General features: G+C 43.4%; 1 protein-coding gene across 1 annotated transcript in view; it reads right to left on the bottom strand.

The window, feature by feature from the left end:
- The window catches only part of PPP3CA (protein phosphatase 3 catalytic subunit alpha), a 174,210-nt gene extending 160,122 nt beyond the window's left edge, over positions 1–14,088 (bottom strand). The window contains exon 1 of the mRNA XM_066186309.1: positions 13,503–14,088. Coding sequence (XP_066042406.1) covers positions 13,503–13,560 — 58 coding nt within the window. The 5' untranslated portion in view covers positions 13,561–14,088. The remainder of the gene's footprint in view (positions 1–13,502) is intronic.
- Between the last annotated feature and the right edge of the window lie 330 nt (positions 14,089–14,418).

Genomic DNA, 14,418 nt, shown 5'->3' with positions numbered 1-14,418 from the left:
GTTTAGATATTTCCTAGTCAGGTTTAAAGGGCAACATTCACCCTCATAAGGAAACAAACGTGAGAAAGCAGCAAAGAAAAAATAGGCCAGAGAGTGTCAGAGCTGAAAGACAATTGCCATCCCTCTCAATTTCAACTGTCATGCCACTGTGAAAGAATCAGATGAACTAAGGACTAGGGAAAGATAACTACTTCCTTCCAGTAATTAGAAAATGGACTTTCTGATGGTCATACTAGAAGCACTGGCAATAACTATGGAAGATTTATATAAAAGCTTTCTTTCTCTTTTTCTTACAGTTGCCCAAAGCGAAGTACAGTGGTCATACTATCTGTCCTGCTTTCAGGCTACACCAAACTCCAGCTGCACGTGCTCGGGGGATTCTGAAACTTCTCAGGAGTGATCTATCCAAATATTTTGCCAACAACACTTCGAGCTACATATGGATGCATTAACTCGTATACATACATGTATATATATTTATCTTCTCCATGCAACACATCTTGCTGCTATGCCAAGATAATTATCTATATGGTGGACCCTCAATCACACAAAGCATTCTTCCTGTAGAACACCTTATTAGCAAACATAACTTTGCATTTTTAAGGGAGATTTTCTCTTCTGTACTTGGTCAAAAGGTCTCCGAATTGATCAAGTGTTTTAATTATCCATTTAAGAGAGTTGAGTAAAAGGTGATCGCAGAAGGTTTGAGGTTGAAAGGGGACTTCTGCTGGTCAGCTGCTCCAACCAACACCTGTGCTCAAGCAGGGCCAGCCAGAGCCAGCTGCACAGGGCCCATCAAGAGTCATCAAGATGGCTTTTGAATGACTCCAAGGATGGAACTCCACAACATCTCCGGGCAACCTGTGCTAGCGTCTGAAAAGCAGAAACTCACTGTGAGAGCTGTCAATTAGTGCCTGTTACCTCTTGCCCTGTCCCTGGGCACTACGGACAAGAGTTTGGCTGCCCTTTCTCCATTTCCTACAACCAGCTTTTATACACCCAGATAAGGCACCTCTGAGCCTTGTCTTCACCACACTCAGTGTCCCCAGCTCTCTCGGATTTCCTCAAATGAAAGATGACCCAGTAGCCCCAGGGCCATCTCTGTGCACCAGCATGGAACTTGCTCCAGTATGTCAATGTTTTTTCTCACACTGGGAGACCAGAACTGAATCCAGTACTTCAGGTACAGCCTCACCAGTGCTGAGGAGAGGATTCACCTCTATCAACCTGCTGGCAACAATTCTCCTTATGCAGTCCAGAAGGCTCTTGGCAAATTCTCTAAGACAACCCATAAAAACCTCTATCTCCATAAATCAAGGGGTGAAGACAAAGAGTCTAACACACTTTCAGAAGCCATAGCAACTGCATTATAACCAAAAAGATATCTGCAGGATTACTTGCTGATAGGCAGTACTTCTGAGATTAGCCAAGGTTATACAAATAACCTACAGCAAAATATCGTCTGTTACAATAGGATACAAGAAGTGAGGTTAATAGTGTACAGAAAATTCACGTGCATTTAAGGCTTGTGTTAATGACAGTGATATCCCTCATCTTCTCTGTGGTAAACAAATGGTATTTACATGGAAGGTAAGCGTCACCTGAGATGCAGAGCTCCAGGGAAGGAATATCCTTGTTAGAAGGATTAAAGCATGCTATTCCCTAATGTACAAGCACTCTGTATGTATAAACTAACTTTCAAATGTCACACAGAAACTGTGAGATATGGACCAATTAGTAAGAGCCCAACAAAGTGCCGCAAATACAACTTACGGGACCAAGGCATCTCTCCTGTGATGAAAGGCTGAGAGAGCTGGGGCTGGGCCAGATGATCTCCAGAAGTCCCTCCCAGCCTTAACTACTCTGGGCTTCTGTGAAGCTGTCAGAGCTTGTGCTTCTTCATTGAGAAAGGTACTTTGACACATCACTCATAAAAATTACAGATATACTATTTCTCCAGTGAAGTAGAGAGCACAAGATTAAATGATAAACATAGGGAAAAAACAAGCAAAAAAACCCAAACAAACAAAAAAACCCAAAAACAAATCAAACCACACCTGATGAGGTAGTCAACAGCCCAGAAGCTGAAACTGATCTCTTAACTGAAATGAGTGCAGGTTCATCCCCTTTTTAGCACAAGTATGGGATTTTTTTGAGTTCACTTCTTTCCTCCAACTACCAAAAATAACCTTAACTCAGGATGCTCCAACACAGCATCCTAAATTCATATTCCCCTCCTTGTTACTGATAAAACAAGCACAAATTAAAAGTTGTTACAGTTAACAGAAACTATAAGCACTTTACCTCAGCAAACTTTTTTTAAAAAATATGCAGAAAGTTCATTCTCTGACAATCCAAACCAAACTAAGGACTAAACTATATACATGGAGTATAGGACTAACTAAAAATTTCACCAACTGCCTTTGCCAGTTCTCTGCTTGTTGAGAGTCGAGTTCCCCTGAAGCTACCACCCAGCTCCCTGCCCTGCTGCACAAGCACCTCCAGGATACTCACCTGAGCCAACAGGGCTAGTGAGGAAAAGCAGCACCAAAACAGCTCTCTGCTTTGGATTTCTAAACTACCTTAGTTTTAAATTCCCTTAGTAACATTCCACTGCACTGAACACATACCCCCTTGCCCACTGTGCTCTTCATTTCTTCTTCCCAAATTCTCCATCTGTTGTACTAATACATGACGTTATGCCAGTAGGCTTCCCTCTAGTAATCACAGGCACCACCACTTGGGCGACACAGGAGAGCAGGTTTCTCAGGAAAGTCAATAATGCCCCCACTATCTGTCTGGCATGTACATCTTTAGTACTACTCATGTGATTTTAAGTTACTCTATTATATCCAAAAAATAAGTTAAACAGACTTTATTTAAGGTGACCCAAATGTGTTCATTGCTGAAGAAAACTTCTTCAAAACAAGTCTTCCACTTGTTTTTCCAACAATAAAGAACAACCTTTATGCAGACACAGAACACATTTTAGACTACAATTCTGAAGAGAGAGCAACAGCAAGGCAAACTTTCTTGGCAAACCAGCCACCTACAAACAGACAACCCTCACTTAGTAAACGAGCACTGCAAAGAAGAAAGACACTTAGCTCACTCTTAAAATAAGAGCTAATGCTGTAAAAGATCAGATATAACAAAGTAGTTTAAACCAAAGAGAAATCATGCACTGAAAAAGGATGGCCAAAACAAGAAATCCTAAGATGACAACTTGATTCACAGTTTACTCAAGTTAATGAAAGACTCCAACTCCCACAGATTTCAGCGGGTTATGAAACAGGTCCTGCAGAGGGAAATGTTCCAAGTCACAAACAGCAATGTCGTATTTTGATACGTAATTGCCACCACTGCCTATGAAGAAATCCCTGGTGTAAAATAGAGAACAAATACAATAATCTTGCTTTCTCATTTTTAAAATGGCATGAAAGAAACAACAAAAGAAAGTTATTGAAGAGAACTAGATTGTTCCCAGCTGTTGCCATAAAATACTACAGCTGTTCATGTCATTGCAGCTAATGACCAGTTGTACTTTTTTAAAGATTGTAACACAGTATGACCATTGTAATCTACATCAAACTGAAACTTGGCAAGCATCATGGAAAAAAGACTAAGAAATTATTTAAATCCTGTTTGATTTTATTTTTTAATTTCTGTTCACGGGCTGGTGTTGAGTGTTTTGGGGGGATAGGAAGGGATTTTGTATGAATGGTTCTTTATTCAAATTGTAAATTACATTAAACTGTTCAAAAAATCATGGTAAATAACAGGTATTAAATTATCAAAATCGTCTTTTCCAGTTATAAAAAGAGGATTCAATGAATAAGTCCTGGGATTTTTTTTGTTGTCGTTGAAAAGAGGTGTGCTGACTAAAAGTGTCAAGTTCAAAGATGATGGTAATGAAACATCATTTCTCTGGAGCCAAGAATAGGGTAGGTGTCACTATCTAGAAGTTTTCAATTGTTTTGTTGACTGAACTATACAAGAACCAAATCAGATTTTTTCATAAAGATTCAAGTACACAAATGCAAAGAAAAGGTTAAAATAGAAAAACCCACATATATAGGAAGAGAGAGATGCAGAAAGAATTTTCAGATACAGCTCTCTCTAATGGAGCATTACTCCTTGACATATGGAGAAAAAGCTAGAGGAAAGCATGTCTTCCTACACAGTCTCCACAGAACCTGAAAAATACTATTTCAAGTGATTTCATGTAATTTCACATGAAAATGAGAGAGTACAGGTTCCTCTCTAATCATGGTTCTTCCCCTCCAAGATCATCCATGTAGAGCTATAGGCCAGAAAGAAATCACAATCCTGCACTTTTTATCTTCCCTATAGTTATCAAGAAAATCAGTAATTCATGAAGAAAACTAAAATTCATTTACCACTTTCTCCACTTTAAGACACAAAAACACTGCCAGAGAAATTCCAAATACTTTAGAAAGAAGACCAACTAAAAATACACTGCTTCAACCCATTTTTGTGTCACCAGCCTGGGACTCATTGTAACAAGTAACAAACACAGCTGCAACAAAAAAACCTATGACAATGAAGCTTCCTTATCCAAAGAAAAAAATAATTGCTAAAGGTGTACCAGACATAGCAAGAGATAAGTTAGAAGCTGAGCCTCTTTTCCTCGCTTTGGGACATCTATCTAGTCTGCAAAGGATCTCCTTCCAAATGATGGTTACTTCAAAACATGAACAACTCTGAAACTTTATGCAGCCACACAGTTACTCATTTGTCACTATCAGCAAATTAATAAAATAATAAAAAGTAAAATCATACACCCTACCTTCAAAGACACTCACAAGTCTAAATTAAAAATAAAAATCTAATCACACACTACATGGGGCCAAAACTCTGTAGTTTGAATTCTATTAATTAAGCCTATTGAATAATGCCCAGAGTGATTGTTACAAGATTCTCTGTAGCATCACATCTGCATAAGCCATTATTAACACATGTTATTTTCACCATTCCAATCAGAAGTTCAAAGTGCATTTCCTTTCTTATGGCAACACTGTGCAGAAAGATCAAGTCTGTGCAATTAGGAAGTATTAGACAAACACTGCAGCAGAACTCACTCCATAGCAATTTTGGGGTTTTTTTTTCTCCTTCCATCAGCTCTACATTGTGCAACAGTCAAGATAATTCAAAGGATTCTGGCCAACAGCAATCCAATGCAATAAAATGCCCAAGCTGAATGACTCTAGAAGATGGGATGGAGGAAAGAATATAGGGTAGAATACTGTTATACCGATATCTGTCTCCCTCAGTACATGTTTAATCACATTACAGCACTTTCTAATTTTGAAAGCTTGATTTTATTAACCCAGATATGCCTATCCAAAAGATGAAAAAATAGCTGCTCCTTTTTTCAAAGATTTTATAGAATACTTTTTTAGCATGGTTTTTCCCTTTCTTTTCTACAAAGGTGTGGTACAGCCTCCATACAGATTAGGTTTTGCACCTTCTACACCTAAAGTTTAGGGTGGGGATTTTAAAATTCACTCATCTCTGGTGAACCTTAGGATTCTTCTCAGTATTACCAACTTCACCAAGTCTTACCTTTCATTGCTAACTAACTTCCATGTCTGATTATAAAAGTACCAAAGCACAAGGGCCCATAGCACCTCCCTTCCAAGTTAACCAAGAACACGCTGTCCATGCTATTTTTGCAAACTACACAAGTTGAAACTAACAGTCACACTATGAGTGTTCAACATAAACTGCTAAGAAACCGGCAAGCAGCAACTGAACTGCAGAATAGAGACATCCTTCTGTGACAAGCTGGGTAGTGCTTGAGCAGCACACTGACAGTGGAGCTATTCACTGAAAAGAAAGCTACAGTCAGCAACTGGCGGCAGAGTTACAACAGAAGTCTGGAAAGAGGCAGAATATACTTCCCCAGGCACCTACAGATGCACCAAAAGGAAAGATACAGAACCTCCTCCATTAAATACATGCACCCAAATCACCCAAATCTACCAGGCAGCCCTTAGGCTGCTCATCATATTTAGCAATAAGCAAATAAGCATAAGAGCAATAGGGAAAGAGTTTGCAGAAACACAGGACAGGAATAGACAGGGGAAAAAAAGGGCACTTGGCATGAGAAGGGAAAAGCATTATAACACCAAATTGCTGAGAAGAAAAAGGAGCTGCAACAGAAGTTGAGCACAGCTTTTAATTACAAGTAGAAAGAAGTCCAAATGATAGACAATTTTCAAATTAAATGTTTTCAAAAACTGGCTGAATACACCCTAAAGTCAAAGGATTCCATCTACACCTTAGACACATGCATGCCCAGACACACAAGAAATAACTTCTACTTCAAACCACCATTGCTAATGCATGGTGCCTTTCCACTCTGCTTCTCTTCCTCTCCAGTTCCAAACATAAATGGTGTTATCTGGAAATTTGCTGGAAGTGATGCTGACATCCTAAATCAATCATAAATAAGACAGTCATGTTCTCCTCATACAGCAATGTTGCTCTATCAACGCTACCATGCCTAAGATCTCTTATAAATAGAGATATCAGTCAGTTTAAAACACAAGTGGATGACTGTCAAGGAGGTTCTACTCTGGAGGTATTATCTCAACAGCAGCAGCTTTCTGGGAGAAGAGTAAATAGGGTAGGAATTAGTTCAGACTTCTACCTCTAAAAGAATGATTTTCCATCGTGGCACTTATCGTCTTCCTGGTTTTCCACATATGATCTCTGGTCTCTCCCTTTATTCAGTAACTATAGCAAAACAGTAAGTATGTATCTGGAGTACCACCTCCAGCAATTATACATCTCAATCTACAACTCAAGTGGCAGACCACTCAGTGAGCCACACACTTAGGTGAACACGCATACTTAGGCTGCACATGCAGTATAATGGTTTTCAAAACTGGGATGATACTTTCCACCATTACTGACTAGACATAAAATGATCTTTTATGGGGGAAAGCCAAGATAAATGATTATCAGAAGAGGAAATGATTTCAGTGTTCAGCTGAAGAACCACTGTGAAATCATAGCATATATTTGATTCATGAAACCACATACAAAAGAATATAAGAAGGCACCTTTTCATGAAGATGATTTGAAGTGGCTTTTACTTCAGAAACTTGTGGCTTCTTTTATGCCATGCTTACAGTAAGTGTTAAGCAGTATCTCTCCATCTTAAAATACTCTTAAGGAAGTACTTTTCTCCACATTCCTTGAAGCTATGAAAAAGAAACTAATCCCCACTATATACTGCTTCAACATCACTGAAAAGCCTAAGATAAATTATTATTCACACTTAAATGGTGTACCAAATTTAACTTGTAGCCGCGCTTTTCTACTCTAAGTAGGAGCCACTCAGCAAAACAGAAGTAACTAGAAAAAAACAGGAAAGATAAGTTGGGAATATCCAAGTTACAGGTTCTTATTTACTGATATTACCTAAAATTACTTTTGACAGAAAATCCCTTTCGAAATACCAGACAGAAAACACTATGCTGAGTTCTAGAAGCCTAGAACTACAAAAAGATAATTCCATTTGTCAAGTTATATAATCAAAGGTAAATATATTTTGTATGTGATCTCCTGCCACAACCTGCACTGAAATGCAAGCATATCCATGCAACAACTATCATCTCTAAGTGGCATACATTTGATGGAAGTAAATACCTTTCAATTTGGCTATGGATAGCAGAGAGAAAACAACTGTTCTCCACAACATCCCCCTATAGAAAATGACCTCAACTGGCTCATATTTTCCAATTAAGTTAAATGCTGATATCATCCAGTATGTACTCCTCTTTCAAGATCACCAACGGTGGTATTAAAAGCACCAGCTCCCTAGCGAGGCTCAGTCAAAAAGAGCAGGCAACAGAAGGCAGCTTTAGCCGACATGGAATTCAGAAGCATACAAAAGGTTCTTAACACACAAACAAGGCAATTTTGTGCCTCACTTTGTATCAGTCCTACGACTCAGCACACTCAGCAAGACATTCTAATCATACAGAGCATGAGAAAAGCCTCCCACCTATGCACTGCAGCAATAACTCTGTAAGAAAGGCACCCTTCAGCATGTGCACAATTTTCCCCCTATACAGCAAAGAACTTGTTTAACTAAAGGGCTTATTTACAAAATGATCTTAACGACTAAGAGGCTCAGTGAGTTCATAAATCAAAACAAATCACCAGCTTTATTATACATAGTCATCAAAGACTGTACTTTGGTTTTGTTTCAGTTTCTCAGCACCACATTCATAATCCCTCACAAGCATTACACAAGTACCACATACACACACAGGTTTACACAATGTAAAACATACAAAGACTACAACACCTAAGTGTAATCCAGTTGATAAAATCTACTGGTTTTACAAGCGTTAACTTAGTTTTAAGATGAGGTAAGAACAAATCAGTTCTATACATAAAAAAGCAAAACACAGCAACCTTGTTTTCTTTCCGAAACAACCATTATATCTCTCCAAGTATATTCAAATGTTTTCTTAGGTGAGAAGCTCTTAGGTGCCCCTCACACAGTTTGCCTCATAAAGGTAACAGGAGATTTACAACAAGGGAGTTACAAAACCTGAGGTGGATATACACCTGCTCCTTCAAATGAAGGTAAAAGTGGGTAGGGAAGAGAAGATAATCAATCCCCAGCTGTACCAGTGCCACCTTTCTGGCATAGCCGTGGGTGGATTCCCTAGTTAATGATACACCTTGAACTCAGATGCAGTCTTCCTCGGAGCAAACAGCATATTCCTAAGTACTATAACAATAAATTAATTAAAACTAGACTCAAGTCAGCTTTCCTATGCCAATAGAAACAGCTACAAAGCAATTCCTTCCTTTTCCTCATACGGATCAGGTAGACACCATTTTCAGCATCCTCAAAAGAGAGGCATATCATCCTTTACTCTACTGTACTACACAGTCATAACTATTTAAGTAACCCTTGTCCTTGTCATAAACAATCAATACTCAAATTTACACCAAAATATATACCAAATCCACCAACATTATAGACATTCAGGTCAACACAATTGCTCAAAAACCAGTGAAGCACTTGCAGGACACATCTATGCTGGAAAAATTGAACTCAATTCAGACAAAGACAGAGGCAGGTTTCTGAAATTCACCCATGCTGGATTCCAGCCTGGAGCACAAGCGTTTGGTGAATACACAGAAGTCTCCCTGAACTAATGGGAATTAGCAATGAAGTTTAGAGTTTGCATTATTGACAGCAATTTTACCTCTCACAAATCTGAAATTAACACTGATGGCAACATATCGATCGTGAGCTGGCACTCATATTATATTACAAACAACTGTCAGCCTGCACTTTAGGAGAGCATTAACAATGACACAGTTTGAAATTCAGAGACAGCAGAGAGTGGTATCTCGTTTTATTGTGTGCTGTCAATCGCTGACATAACCATGTAAACCTCCCCTTGCAACACACAGGAGGAAAGGAGACTGCCAACACCAAGGATCATAAGCCATGACTACAGCCCTTCTAAACAGCTGAGACAGAATTATTTCATTAAAACTCCACTTCCAAGAAAAAAGCACCAAAAGAAAAAAAAAACACACAAAAGCATACAACCATCTGACGTGCCCAGAAAAAAATCAAAACAATTATTGTACCTAACTAACTGCAAGATTTCCAAGAAATTCTGACTTCACTTTTTTGTAGGACTACTCCAGTTGACTTTCAAAGCTTTTATTTAGGATTACTATGCTTTAATGCAGTATTCCTCAGAGGCACTAATGTAAGACTAAATACGTTGAGGAGGTCAAGTAACATGGTACACGGCTTTTCCTTCCCAATGGGTGGGGTTCAAATCTTGCTAATGTCACTAGTGAGCAAAAGCTGTTGACATCAGGCAGCTGAGCCATGTGGAATGAACTACTATCCTCAGCCCAGTTTTTCCTCGACAAAGATTCCTACATTCACAAGAACAACCAAGCCCACACTCTGGCTGGCTGGCAAGTCTCAAGAGTCAGAAGCAGCATGGATAAGAAATAGCTTCCTCAGTTCTGAAGAAGGGCACGAACTTTTAAGATAGCTCTGTTCAAGTGAAAGCTACGCACTACTGCATACCACTAACAAAAAGGCAAGGAATTTCAATTAATTAATCATCACCTCCCACAACAACAGTATGCTGTCCTGAGCCTTGATCCCAACAAACCTCTGAATGCACCTGAACATAGAGTTTATCACATTTGCAGTCGACAGACCAAAGTGTTGCTCCTCTACAGCATCACAAAATCCAGAGAGTAAAGATGAACCGCGTAATTTGCATCACAACATACATACCAAATCAAGGAGAGCACCAGAGTAAATTGAAAGTACCCCTCAAACCATAACTGCATTCTCTGGATTAATTTTACTTTTTCCTTTAACTCAACAAAATAGATGGTTTTGTCAACTTTAACAGGAGTTAATTTGCTTCTGGAAACTTAACATTACACACAAGCTTGAATTTCATCTTTACACTGCTCATGGTAGGACAGTGTAAGATCTGCATAACAAAGCCAGAAGACCAGGACGTTAAAAACATTAGGGGCTCCTGAGCCTTCTTCCCCTCATCCCAAAAGCATGTTTTATTTTTGAGTCAAATCAGTTGAAGTACAGTTCAGAAAATTCAAAAAGCAAAGCAAAGCAAAATGAGTGTGAGATGAAATCCCCGCCTATGGAAACACTCCACTTCTCCATATATTTGAGCTTTTTAAGCACAAGAAGCAAAAAACAAAACCAAACCCACAGCAACCCCCTGAAGAAGCAGCTCTCAGCCACACACAATTTACACAAAGCTGCTGGAACTGTAATCCCCCCAAGCCCGTCCCACTGTTACGTAACAGTGCCAAGCCAGGATTTTTCACCAGCCAGCTCAGAGTTACTGTTAGAAGGAAACATCTCTCACACATCAGCAATATAGAGAGTTAAAAAAAAATCAACAAAACATAATAAAATCAAATCAAAAATCCCACACAGGCAAGCAGAGGAAAAAATTTAACCCAGAGACGACATGCACGTTAAAGGCATTTCCTTTTCAAGCAAGGTTTTATATTATATTATTACTTAAAAGAATTTAACTTTCTATCTCAGGTTACACCTTACCAGTGTTAGAATATCTGCTTTTTCTCTCTAAGGTAACAAGATTTCAACAACTTATATAGGTGCTCACAATGTACCTTTTTATTTAATTATTCTTCATTAATTTAACATTGCAAGCCCATTTCAGTTGTTCATCTCAAGAGGGTACAAATCACATCCTATATGACAGAAACAACAAAGTGATCTTTCCTTTATTACCACCAGTTGTTTTCTTGATTTCCTTAATGTCCATACGAAGGCAGTGAGAAGTGCCTATGATGCAGCAAAGAATAATCCTATTAACAGTTTACTGTGTACTACACTCTTCAGATGCTATTTTAAGACCTTAAAAGGATTTCAATATTTAATAGAGGCCTCAACCAGTTAAGCAGATCTTCACATCTACACTAGAACACTGACATTATGAGACAAACAGTTAGCAGGGGCAATGGACACCCAAGCAGTATCTATGTTCTTCTTGCTCAATCCTTGAGCTCAGTTTAACCAAGTTGACTTCTCCCTGAGTTGCATTATAAAAGTATTTAACTAAACACACTGCTAAGTTTTCTTAGAAATAGTGGGTTTAGACGTTTGAGACATTTACATGTATAAAAAATGCAAAGAGTGATTCCTGACAAATCACATTTAGATGAGCTGAAAGCACTGAAGGTTTTGTAAATACTGAAATAATTCCTCTTCATGACAAACACTGTCTTAAGCCAAAGGAAGTTCTACCACAGCAAAGATCAGACCAAGCAGATAAAGGAAATTAAGAAAGAAAATGAGACACCTGAAAATCAGAAAGTTCTAATAGGATGTCCATTTGCTGTTTCTACAGGAGACAAGTATGAGCTTAACACAGGCTTTAAAGCCTACTCTTAGTGTGATGTAACTGACAAACTTAAATTGTAAATATTCTAGGTATTACAAGGTAAAGGTGAATTTTCAAGTGATTTTCCAAAACTTCTTGCAATTATGTTTCTTACACTATCTGACTATCTACAATTTCCATTGGAGAGGCATAAAATGAAGTAAGAGGGGGAAAGGCATAAGAAGGTAAATACAAACGCAAAACTATAACACATCTTCCCAAATAATATTTACACTGAGTGTTTCATTCTGGCATACACTTAAGTAAATACAGAAGGGTACGCATTTCAAGGCCATTTCCATTTCTAGCTTCCCAGGCTCTGGACACAGGCATGCTGCACCTAGGATCTGTGCTGTACACCGTAGCATACGGGTTACAATGTAACTGGGTGAAATATACCAGAGCTGGGTACACTTGGCTGTGTGCCCAGTGCCGAAGGAAAGAAACAAACAAAAAACAAACAAACAAAAAACCCAGACCACTAAATACACGTGCACTTCCTACACACCGAGAAATGCACATGTGCAATTTACATCAGGCATCACCCCAGTAAATAAAACCTTGCTCTGTACTGCGGGGTACAACGTGTTGTTAAGGCAAACTCTAATTTGTTTATACGGCCGAGGCTGGCAGCACAGGCGTGCCTCCGAAACAGAGAAAAAAATCATGGAGCCCATACGTGTTTGTGCCGAGGACCCCCACGCACATTTGCACGCACACGCGGGAGCACGGCCACGGAACGCCCGCTGGATAACTTCACATCCTAGCAGGCCGGGCCGTCAGCAAGAGACGGCGATGGAGGAGGAGGAGAAGAAGGAGGAGGAAGCAGCCTTCGCCGCCTCCCACAACGCCCGCGGCCCGCGCCCACGGCGCGCTCCCCCTCGCCCGGCATCCCCGCCGCGGGTGCCGCGGGGGCGGCCCTGCGGGAGCGGGGCACGGGGGAGCCGGGCGGCGCAACCGGTCCCCCAGCAGCGGCGCGCGGTGTGGGAGCGGAGCCCCGGCTGCTGGCGCGGGGAGGTTTCCAGGCATCCTTGCTGCATGCGGGGAGCAGAACGGCAGTGACAAGCGGCGGCGGCGCAGCCTGCGGCGGGGGGGGCTCCGGGGAGCGCGGTCCGGAGGAGAAGGAGGAATGGGGGATGCCCAGAGGAGCAAGCGGGCTGGGGGAGGGTGGCCGAGCCCTGCCCTCCTCTCCCCCAGGCACCTAGGCGGGGGAGGAAGCTGGGGCTCCCCCTCTCTCTCACGCCAGCCCTGTGCAGCGCCTTCAAGGCGGAGGGGGGGAGGCGGCGGGGGGAGGAAGGGGGGGAAATGCTGCAATGTAGCGCCGGGCAGGCAGGCGAGGGAAGCCGCAAACCCTCCACTGGGGCCCGGCGCAAGCCCCCGGGCCGAGCCCATCCCTCCCAGCTGCCGCGCCGCCGGCAGCCCCGCGGTACCTGCCCGGGGCGGGGAAGGGGGGACGGACGCGACCCCAGCAGGGGGCCCGGCGGGAGGACCCAGCCGAAAGGGCGGCGGGGGCGCAGCACCCACCTTTCACCACCCTGTCCGTCGTCGATAACTTGGGATCAACGGCCTTATGCTCCGACATGTCCGGCGGCCGGGGAGGCGGCGAGGCTCTCCCCCCTCGGGCAGGGCAGGCGCGGGCTAAGGCGGCGGCGGCCGCTGCGGTCACGGCTCCGGCTCCTCCGCTGCGGCCGAAGTTGCCGCGTCCCGCCGCCGCTTGCTGGCTCGGCTGGGCTCTGCCGCGCGGTGCCTTCCTCCTTCGTCTTCCTCCACCCCCGTCCTCCTCCAGTTAATTATTGCTCGCTTTCAGTCACGCCTCCGGGCTGTGCAGGACTGCTCGCTCTTCCCCCCCCCGCCAAAGACCCCGGCGACAACACCCGCGGCGGGCGGCTGTCAGGCAGCGCCGGCAGGAAAAGCCGCGAGTGGACGCGGGCAGCAGGAACAGCCAGGTTGCACACGCAGCGGCCAGCCCTGCGCTTCCTTCCTCCACGGAGCGCCGCTCCGGCTCCTCCCGCCGCCGCCGCCACCACCACGGCCGCCGCACTGGATCGGGATCCGGATCCGTGTCTTCCCCGCCGCCCCCCGCAGGGTCTCTTCCCGGCTCGCACCGACACCGGCCGCGGCCCCGCGCGCCGCTGCACACGCTCCGCCGCGCAGCCCCCGCGCGCCGCCCGGCCCCGCCCGCCCGGCTCCCGCTCCCGGGCGCCGCCATTGGCCCGCGCTGCGCTGCCACTCACTGCCAGCGGCCCCGCCCCGCCCGCGCCGCGCCGCCCAGGTGCGCCCGCCCGCGCCGCGCCGAGCGCCGGGGCCGCGCAGCCCCCGCCGAGCGTCCGCACGGCCCGGCCCGGCCCGGCCCGGCCCGCGTGTGGCCGCGGGAGGGAGGCTGCTACCTGCCGCTCACAGGGGCGGCGGCTGCGCGCCGGGAACCGCGCCCGGCGGCCGT

This window comes from Chamaea fasciata, unplaced genomic scaffold, assembly GCF_029207755.1.
Source record: "Chamaea fasciata isolate MVZ Bird 193981 ecotype frontalis unplaced genomic scaffold, bChaFas1.0.hap1 SCAF_6, whole genome shotgun sequence".
In the NCBI taxonomy this organism is placed as follows: domain Eukaryota; kingdom Metazoa; phylum Chordata; class Aves; order Passeriformes; family Sylviidae; genus Chamaea; species Chamaea fasciata.
The sequence above is the reverse complement of the archived record's forward strand: the minus strand, read 5'-3'. Positions and strand labels throughout refer to the sequence as shown.